The sequence below is a fragment of the Fukomys damarensis genome, unplaced genomic scaffold, assembly GCF_012274545.1.
Source record: "Fukomys damarensis isolate Sample0158 unplaced genomic scaffold, DMR_v1.0_HiC HiC_scaffold_27, whole genome shotgun sequence".
Classification (NCBI taxonomy): Eukaryota; Metazoa; Chordata; class Mammalia; order Rodentia; family Bathyergidae; genus Fukomys; species Fukomys damarensis.
The window spans coordinates 29099556-29109763 of NW_022900939.1; the positions used below are offsets into that span (position 1 = coordinate 29099556).

At 55.7% G+C, this 10208-nt stretch overlaps 1 protein-coding gene across 1 annotated transcript; it reads right to left on the bottom strand.

Annotated features, from left to right (window-relative positions):
* Positions 1-723: 723 nt before the first annotated feature.
* LOC104850576 (NUT family member 2) lies at positions 724-9955 on the bottom strand. The gene is made up of 7 exons (XM_010607598.2): positions 9658-9955; positions 5536-7918; positions 4279-4407; positions 3243-3382; positions 2519-2805; positions 2073-2192; positions 724-1527 (listed from the first exon to the last, which is right to left on the bottom strand). Exons 1-7 carry the CDS (start codon positions 9695-9697, stop codon positions 931-933), a joined length of 3696 nt encoding a protein of 1231 aa, XP_010605900.2. The 5' UTR covers positions 9698-9955; the 3' UTR covers positions 724-930.
* Between the last annotated feature and the right edge of the window lie 253 nt (positions 9956-10208).

The window sequence follows — 10208 nt, forward strand, 5'->3', positions numbered from 1 at the left end:
CCTCCAAAAGGTAGTCCCCAGGAGCTAGGCCTTCCTGGTGTCAGAAAAGAAGGCATTTTCACTGGGCCTCGCTGGTGTTATCAGTCGAAGTCTCCCCAAGGTGCAATGGCTTCTGCCTGTAGCTTCCAGGCCTTGTCCTCTGGTCAAACCACCCACTCGGGAAGGTCCTGCCAGAGCTGAGCATCGGGCCAGCTCATTCTGGGCTCTGCCACGAAGGAGAAAGAAGGTCCCTAAGAAACCTGCCGGCTGCAGTCTGCATGCTAGCACACGGGCTAACGGTACACAGGGCTGAAGGAGACTTGAAGGGGTGCAGTTGAAGTCTGGGTATGCCCAGAAAGCCCCCGAAAGAAAATGAGGCCTTGTGAGTGGGGTGGTGAAGGGGCCTCCAGAGAGCGTTCAGCCTGTCTGCTCACAGGAGCAGTGGGAAGAACAGCCCCACTGTGCAGGGAAGACCTCGGTCAGGCTCATGTGCACCCTGGAGCTTGGCACATCAGGTCCTTCCCTGCTTGCTGTCCTTACGCCCCACAGGGGGACAAGGCCGAGACAAGACTCAGCAACCCTGAGAGCATTTTCCAGCCATCTTTATTTACATTTTGAAACAACAGCCCGAAAGGGCAGCCCCACCCCACCCAGGCAGCTCCTCCCTCCCACCCCATCCCCTCCCATCACCTCTCCCTGCCCCAGAGCCCCTGAATCAGAACTCCCTGAGGAGTTCAGCTGGCTTGTGGGGTGCAGGGCAGAGCAGGGTGAAATCTTGCCAATGCCCACCTGAAGTACGGGCACCCCAGAGTTTGCCCACCAGCCTTATGGGGGTCAGGTCTTCCTCCTCCTCCTCCTCCTCCTCTGGGAGCCTCCTTTGTTACTCCTCCCCTTCTTAGGCAATGGGCCTGGAACCTGCCCCTGAGCCAAATCTTGCCCTGCAGCAACCTCTCAGGAAGGTCCTGGGCAGAATAACTTTCCCACAGGAGCTGAGCCTCCCGAGAGGGCTCGTTTCTTGCACCTGGCAGATGAAGGGAGGTCAGAGATGAGGCCTCCTCTCTGGGGAAGTGAGGCCTGGGGTGCTGGGTCCCCAGGGCAGAGGAGGCCCACGTCAGGGCCTGGGATCTGGGGCAGTAGCTGGCGAGGGGAGGCCAGGAGGAAGGAAAGGCTGGAGAAGTCCTCATCATCCTCATCCGGGCAGGATGCTGGCCCCCCAGTAGGAGAGGCCACTCTGAGGGCCAGGGCACCTCTGGATGCCAGGTCCTGGGGAAGAGCACTGGGACCAGAGGCTCCCAGCAGAGCACGGCTGTGTCTCCTGCGCAGGACAGCAGGGACCTCAGGCCCCGGCCGCTCTTCATTGGTGGCCCTGCGTCTCTTAAGGACCTGGGAAGCTTTTGGAGGGGAGCAGGTCTCCTTGTTGCGCCTTCGTTTGCGGTCAGGATCATCTCGCTCTGCACCTTGGTGGGCAGCAGATTGGGGTGCACCTCGGCTCTGGGGCCTGCACACACCTCCCTTTTCCTTGGAGCCCAGAAGGCGCTTCTCCACCAGCTGCAGGAGGAAGAGGGCATTTCTTGGGTCTATATGAGGCATGAGGAGGGATCACGGGGTAGGTGTGAGGGTATTTGGACAGCAGGCAGGCTCTGGACCTTGCCCCATTTTAGTTTCAGACACTGAGGCTGAGTCCCTGGGACCACCCTGCTGGCCTCCTTCACTGCACCCTCGCCCTCCTCACTCTGGAATCTCCTGCCTCCTTGTCCCCATGTGTGTCCTCCATCTGGGTGCAGCCCCTCTCTAGAAGGCAGCAATTTCTGGCTGGGTTAGGGCTGGACAAAGTCATGTGGACCTGGTGTGCAGGGTCCCCTCCTGCTCCTGATGATCTGTCTGGTATCCCCACCCCACCCTGTCTACCTGATGCCCCTCCTTCTTCATATCTACCTGTTGTCCTCCCCTCACTTGTCTCCCTCTCCCCTCATCCTCTCCTCTCCTACTTGGTGCTCCTCTCTCCCTCCTCTGCCTACTGATTCCTCCCCTTGTCTGGTCAGGCTGGTGGCCCTGCCCTTGTCTTTCTGGTGTCCCTCATGCCCCTGGCCTACCTGGTCAACAGTAAGTTCATGTTCCTCTTCTAGCACCTGTCTTGTAGCCAAGATGATATCCAAGTCTGCATCTGGAGATTCTACTGCATCCAGGAATTGGGGGTTGATAATGGCCTCCACCTGGGTCAGAAGAAGAAATCATGAGGCTCCTTGGTAAGGAGCAGCTCTAAGCCAAGGGGAAGCCCAGGAGAAACAGAACAATACCCTGCCCATTCTGGTCCACACTATGGGACTGTTAATCATCATGACCATCACCAGCTACACTCACTTACCCAGACACACATTCATGGTGAGATGCAAACACACCCACATCCACACCGAGAGAAAGGGGAGAGAGAGGAGAGAGAGAGAGGGATTTCAGTTGCTAAGGAATCAGGCTAAATTCCAAAGGCTTGGATCCTGTTGCTGAAATTTTAAGAACACCAGGCCTCCAGCCCCCTGCACACCTTGGTGAGAAAGTCGTCTTGGGAGCAAAGCTCATCACAGTAACTGGAGATATCCAGATCTGGGACTATCTCCTCCTCTTCCTGCTGCTGCTCTTCTTCCTGGTTTTCTTTAGACACCGGCATGGACAGGAGGTGATGCTCTTCCAGCCAGTCCATAATGTCTATGTATTCCCTCACAGCTTCAGGAGGGATCTCATCAGGCGCCTTGGTCTCAGGTGGCTGCTGGCATTTGGGTGTTGGGGGGCAGGCAGCCTGCGCCTTGGATTCTGTCTGCCTGGGGACGCACACTAGAATGGAGGAAGGGAGTGGGTATGGATGGGTGCTCCAAGTAGACCCCAATCCCGATGGGGAGAGCAGGATCTAGGAGACCTAATGTCATCCAGAGTGGTCCAGGACAAGCTGACCTCAGAATCTGTGAGAGGAGACTCTGCCTGAGGTGGAATGTGGAGACAGTCACATGGGAGGACACGTGGCGCTACCGAAATGCCATACAATCTCCCCACCCGGCCCCCAAGTCCTGGGCAGATGGTGGGCTGAGATACTGCACAGCCAATCAACACCCTGCTCAAGTCCAAGGGCTGTGGAAGCCCAGGCACTGGGGGATTTTCTGCTTTCAAAACCAAATGCCTCATCCTGATTGAAAACCCAACAGATGTGGGACATCAGCTTCCCTCTGCCCCCTTTGGCCTCTCCTGTGGTCCCCGTGGAACATGGGAAGCCCTACCTGGTTGTTGCACAACCGCAGGCATTGGGGGCCTTGGAGGTTCGGGCCTCGGTGGGGCTGGAGTCGGACAGCCCGGGAGTCCCCCAGTCAACTGAAACTTGGGATGTAACAACTCTTCAGCAACCTCAAACTCCTTGAACCTGAGGTGTGGGGAGATACAGGTTGAGCCAGAAGGGAGACCAGGTCCCAGGCCCTAGTGACACCGGACTGGACCAGTAGCAGTGGTGGGGAGCAGTGCTCTGGGTGGACTGGTCTAGTCAAAGGAGGGGGCTGATCCCAGGGCAGAGCCACAGTTCTGGGCACATCTTTCATCACCCACAGGAAATCAAGTTGGGCCTAGGTGACCCGCAGAGCCCTCAGGGGACCCTTTCCAGGCCTGCCCTGGTCTTGCACAGAGCCACAAACAGCAGCGGAGCACCAGAAGCCGGTCAGGAGTGAATTAAGGCAGAGAACACCAGGAGTCCTCACCCCCATCCAGGGCTCCTGACGTGGGACTCTGAGTCCTGGAATGAAGCTCTGGGAGACAGGGCCCGGGAGAAGTCAGGAGAAAGTGGGAGCCAAGTGGGGAAGATTGGGTTACTTTCCTCTGTGGTCTGTTTTTCTGTTTCTCTGTTTGTTTGTTCATTCGCTTGTTTGAAAGAACAGATTAGATGAAGCTAAAGTAGTAATGGTGAAGACCTGTCCTCGGGGTGCCTGAGAGGCTGTCTTCCCCTGACCATGCCTGCTGTCCCCTCTCCCACTCTCTTCTGGGACCTCGGGTTATAGCCTTGTTCCTTTCATGGACAAATGGCACGGGTCCACCTGACACAGCCCCCACTGCTAGAAGAAACTCCATGAATAATGAGGCCAAAGCTCCTGGCACTTCCCTCCCTTGCAGGTAGAAGGAGCAGCCTCCTAAGGACCAAGGTGTCCAGGGGTGGGGTCTGTGCCAGTGGACACCCTGCTGACACCGTGTGGGTGACAAGCCCCATTGGACACAGCTGCATGGCTTATGCGCTCCTGCAACTCAGGCCCAGGCGCAGGGTCCCTGACTCACTTTTCAGCCAGCTCGTAGAAGATCATGCGCTCGTAGTTGCTGTTGTGGTCCCATTCGCGCACGCCTATCCGCAGGCCCTGCTCCACACTCATGGTCGGCTTCCGGCGGGACAGGGACCGGAGCACTGGCCTGTAATTGTTCAGGATCAGTTACCATCCACTGTCCTCACCCTGCATGCCCAGCTGATCCTGCCCTGCACAGCCTATGTCCCTGTCACCTCTGTCCCTTCACTTCTCTTGTGGTCTGACAGCCTCTGGGACCCCTTATCAGGCACTGGACATTAACATCAGTGCTACGTTGGAGACTGATTTTCCTTCATGTCCTCATTGTTGGTGTTGTTTATTGTGTACAGGATGTTTTTGTCCCCCACAGTCCGTGTGTTGAAGTACTGACCCCCAATGTGATGGTCTTTAGAAACAGTCAGATGAGGTCAGCAAGGTGGGGCTGTCATGATCGGATCAGTGCCTTTATAGGATGAACAAGAGACCCCAAAGCTCTCTCAGCCATGTGAGGACTCAGGTGAGGTTGCCACCTTCTCTAGCCAGGGGGAGAGTCATCCTCACACACAGAATCTACCAGCGCCCTCACGTGGGACTTGCTGCCTTCAGAGCTGTGAGGAGTGAATTGGGTGGTTTCAACTCGCCAGTCTGGGGTACTCTGGCAGCATGAGCTGACAGGACGGTGCACACAATGAGCTGAAGCCAAGGTTAAATCCAGGGGTGAAGATTTAAATGGTGGCTGAGGGTCAAATGGAATTAGGGCGCAGGTGTGCTGTCACGTGACTGCTGCACCACCTTATTCTCCTTTGTTTCCCCACAACAGCCGGGGTGGAAACAACTGTCATTTTCTCTCTCAGCTTCTTTGCCTCCTACCACCAGTGGTTGTGGTGACCTCAGGACCATGAGTCCACAGGTCCATAAAGGAAGGGAAAACTGAAGGGGTGTGACCATGACATGTCAGAGACCTAAACTCAAATGGTGGCTCATGCTCCAGCAGGAACCTTCTCTGACCTTGAGTCTTGAGCATCACGGTGATAACTATTGAAAAAGAAACATTGGCTGCACTCAGAGAGGGGCAGTGGTGTCCATAGATCAGGTCTTCTTCCTACCCTGGCATCACATAAATACTTCTGACCTTACACTGTCACCCTCAGCTCTTCCTGCAAGTTCCTCTACACCCCAAATTCCTTATCTCCCCTCCTCCTCCCTCCTATTGGAGCTACAGGGTGAACTGCTGGGTCCCTGGGAGGACACTCACATGAGGAAGCAGGACACCACTTCCATGTCAGGAGTGTGTGGAAGGTATCTCTGGAGCAGGGTCTTCAAATGCTGCCAGCACCGGAAGTTCTCATAGACACTTGGAGACTTGGAGGTGTGACCTGCTGAGCCACTGGTCTGCGAGGTGCCCAGGACACCTGCAATGCTGCAGTGTGGTGGTGGCCCAGTATTCACTCCGGACACGGTCGGGGCCACTGGTGGCACGGCTGGAGGATGAAGGCCCTTGGCCCACATCCCATCATGAGCTTGGATGCTCACGCCAGTTGGGTCAGGCAGGAGTGGCCCAGTGTTCACTCCGGACAAGGTCTGGGCCACTGGTGGTACGGCCGGAGGATGAAGGCCCTTGGTCCACATCCCATCATGAGATTGGATGCTCACCCCAGTTGGGGCAAGCAGGAGTGGCCCAGTGTTCACTCCAGACACGGTCGGGGCCACTGGTGGTACGGCTGGAGGATGAAGGTCCTTGGCCCACATCCCATCATGAGCTTGGATGCTCACCCCAGTTGGGGCAGGCAGGAGTGGCCCAGTGTTCACTCCGGACAAGGTCGGGGCCACTGGTGGTACGGCCGGAGGATGAAGGTCCTTGGCCCACATCCCATCATGAGCTTGGATGCTCACCCCAGTTGGGGCAGGCAGGAGTGGCCCAGTGTTCACTCCAGACACGGTCTGGGCCACTGGTGGTACGGCTGGAGGATGAAGGCCCTTGGCCCACATCCCATCATGAGCTTGGATGCTCACCCCAGTTGGGGCAGGCAGGAGTGGCCCAGTGTTCACTCCGGACACGGTCTGGGCCACTGGTGGTACGGCTGGAGGATGAAGGCCCTTGGCCCACATCCCATCATGAGCTTGGATGCTCACCCCAGTTGGGGCAGGCAGGAGTGGCCCAGTGTTCACTCCGGACACGGTCTGGGCCACTGGTGGTACGGCTGGAGGATGAAGGCCCTTGGCCCACATCCCATCATGAGCTTGGATGCTCACCCCATTTGGGGCAGGCAGGAGTGGCCCAGTGTTCACTCCAGACACGGTCTGGGCCACTGGTGGTACGGCTGGAGGATGAAGGCCCTTGGCCCACATCCCATCATGAGCTTGGATGCTCACCCCAGTTGGGGCAGACAGGAGTGGCCCAGTGTTCACTCCGGACACGGTCTGGGCCACTGGTGGTACGGCCGGAGGATGAAGGTCCTTGGCCCACATCCCATCATGAGCTTGGATGCTCACCCCAGTTGGAGCAGGCAGGAGTGGCCCAGTGTTCACTCCGGACACCGTCGGGGCCACTGGTGGTATGGCTGGAGGATGAAGGCCCTTGGCCCACATCCCATCATGAGCATGGATGCTCACCCCATTTGGGGCAGGCAGGAGTGGCCCAGTGTTCACTCCAGACACGGTCTGGGCCACTGGTGGTACGGCTGGAGGATGAAGGCCCTTGGCCCACATCCCATCATGAGCTTGGATGCTCACCCCAGTTGGGGCAGACAGGAGTGGCCCAGTGTTCACTCCGGACACGGTCTGGGCCACTGGTGGTACGGCCGGAGGATGAAGGTCCTTGGCCCACATCCCATCATGAGCTTGGATGCTCACCCCAGTTGGAGCAGGCAGGAGTGGCCCAGTGTTCACTCCGGACACCGTCGGGGCCACTGGTGGTATGGCTGGAGGATGAAGGCCCTTGGCCCACATCCCATCATGAGCATGGATGCTCACCCCATTTGGGGCAGGCAGGAGTGGCCCAGTGTTCACTCCAGACACGGTCTGGGCCACTAGTGGTACGGCTGGAGGATGAAGGCCCTTGGCCCACATCCCATCATGAGCTTGGATGCTCACCCCAGTTGGGGCAGACAGGAGTGGCCCAGTGTTCACTCCAGACACGGTCTGGGCCACTAGTGGTACGGCTGGAGGATGAAGGCCCTTGGCCCACATCCCATCATGATCTTGGATGCTCACCCCAGTTGGGGCAGGCAGGATGGTGGTCATGGGCGCAGCACTCAGCGGCAGGAGAGCAGGATGATGCACACCCCCATGCCGGACACCTTGGGAGCCGCTCATGAATGGGGCCCATGAGAGGACCTGGCTCTGAGTGAGCAGGGACCCTGCTCGCCTCCTTCCTCCCTGGGTTCGGGCAGGGATGTTGAAAGGCCCAGGCCCAGTCTGACCATAGCCACTGTGTCCTGCCACCAGAGGTGTCATGGGGAAATGGGACACCACCAGGGGTTTACCCTGAGGATGTGGTGCATTCCCAGAGGGTGGAAATGGCTCCCAGTGTAGCTGTTGTACTGGGACCGGGGCAGGTGGGAGAGGGCACAGGACCGAAGAAGGAGATAGGATGACCCCATCCTTCTGGGTCATATCTGGCTGCAGCAGGGACGATGCTGTGGAGAGAAAAGGAGTGATGGCATGTAGGAGGTGAGACAGCAGGATGGAGGCTCTGTTCTTCCCCAGTCACTGGGAATCAGAAGACAAAACTCACCCCTTCAGGGTTGTGTGGACAGGAATATTTTGCAATTAGCAAACACCCCTGAGTAAATTTTCATGCTCTCTTCCTCCCATTCAGAATTCCTCCTGCAAGGAACTTTCTTCTAGGTAACTAAAATTCTCAACCCTTGCTTGTCCAAAGCAACCTCTCAGCTTCCTCTCCCTCTAAGGGATATTTCCTTTTTCTCATGCTCCTTCTAAACCTCTATCTTTCTTCCCTTGCAAGCAAAACATAACACAGCCCCCCAATGAAATCTTCACCCACACTAGCACTTGAAGATGACCCCACGTGGGATCCCATCCACCTCCCACAACAAGCACTAATGCGGGGACTAATCCTGCCCAGTCCTGTGCCCAGTATTCAGTGGTCCCTGCCATGACACTGGAGGCTCTGTTCCCATGAGACAGGTCTGGAAGATGGACACTGGGCTCCCTGAGTACTTATCCTTGCAGAAACAGCCAGGAGTTTCTGCAGAGGACCAGAAAGAGCCAGGTAAGGGTGATGGTGGAGCTGTCCCAAGAGTTTTCAAGGAATTGTCACAGCTCCTGGTTGTCAGGTTTCATTGTGGAACTGTAACCTATCTGTGGAGCCTTTCCTGTGGGGTCCTAAAAATGGCAATGAAAGAGACTTGTGGGTCGGTCCTCTGTGAGCCAGGTACCATGTGAGACAAAGTCACCTAGAGCCCATCTGTGAAATCTGCACCCAGTAACCAGAACACCTGTCCTAACTTCCTACTAACATAACAGCAAAGCATCTTCCTGTGAGCTACTCATCATCCTCTCTTAACATGGAAACTAGCTTTCACTGCTACAGAAAACCAACAGCACTCCCCTTGTGCCCCCGGTGCATGAAGCACCAGACAAGGAACACGGGCGTTGTTCCTGACAACTGTGAAATGAAGGGCTGAGAGGCCACACTGACAGTGGTCAAGACTAAGAAGCCCTGAAGACCTGTTTTGATGAAAAAGATGACATTTCAGAACAACTCAGGGAGACCCAAGCTGCCCTGGGATGAAAAGCAGCTGCAACTTGGACTGAGGGTAAAGCCCTCTGTGAGTGAGATGGCGCTTGGGGTCTCTGGACAGTGACAGTTGAGTAACCCTTATCCTTGTTCACACAGAGGATGGATATTTCACTGCACACTGGGTCATGGAGTTTTCTGAGTAGTTTTCTGTCTAAGATCATTCTCTCCACTGCCCTCCTAAGATCCGGGAAACTCCAATCAAACCCCTCAGAGCAGTGAGACATACAAGTCCCAGGTTCCCGAAGAAAGGACACAGGACTCAGAGTTCCCCTTGAAAATGTCCTGTCTCCTCCGTGACACCATTGGATAGCAACCCTGTTAAAGTCACATCTCTCCCTTTCTGGAGAGGATCAATGTATGTCCTCCCATTCTTTCCCCGACCCAGTATATTTTCCACATGGTATCTTGAAATCCATCTAAGGAGTCCCAGTCCCGTCAACAGTCTCAGACTGACAGGAACTTTCCCTGCCTCCCAGTGGGTATGGTGTTGGTCAAGTCCAGTACACTTTTTTCTTTACATCAGCTCAACCACTTGTACCCAGGGAAGTGACAGATTCAAATTCCTAACAGTTTAAGGAGTTAGAGCAGTTATCCCTGACCCTCCAGGCTTACCTCCTTCTAGCTCCATCCCCACAGGCATGGACACTGACATCAACTCTCTAGCTGCTAGCAGCGTGGGAAGAGTGAAGACCTGTGACCAGAGGCTCACTCCGGTCCAACTGCAGAGGGTGAGGTTTGAAAGTAAACAGGTCTGGAGGGCTATGCCCAGACATTCTGTAGCGGGGGAGGGGCAGAGGCAGGGCTGGGGGGGGCATTCCAGGAAGAGCTTTGGTGGGCAGAGGAGACCCTCACGATCCCTTCAAACAATTTGGTGAAAACATCACTGCTGTGTGACTCTACCCAACTTTTGAATTATTTCTTACCACTGCCAGCACTGTGGTTGTATTGGTCTCCTGACTTGAATTTCTCATCAGTAAAACTTCTTTTGAAATAGGCTCTTGACTAATTTAAAAACTCACTGTACTTTCTCAACAAAATTCAGACCATATAGTTAGGTAAATATGGGGCAGGTTAGAGAGAAGATGAATAATTTGAATTGAGATTGTGAGGGAGGATCCAGTGCCTGACATACGCGCGTCACTCCTGAGGAAGCAGTTCTTGTG

Coding starts and splice junctions, on each gene's coding strand:
- LOC104850576 (XM_010607598.2), bottom strand. CDS start 9,697: ATGTCAGTGTCCATGCCTGTGGGGATGGAGCTAGAAGGAG. Junction 7,919..9,657: donor GGGGATGGAGCTAGAAGGAG/GTAAGCCTGGAG, acceptor TTCTCTCCACAG/CATCGTCCCTGCTGCAGCCA. Junction 1,528..2,072: donor ATGAACTTACTGTTGACCAG/GTAGGCCAGGGG, acceptor TTCCTCCTGCAG/CTGGTGGAGAAGCGCCTTCT.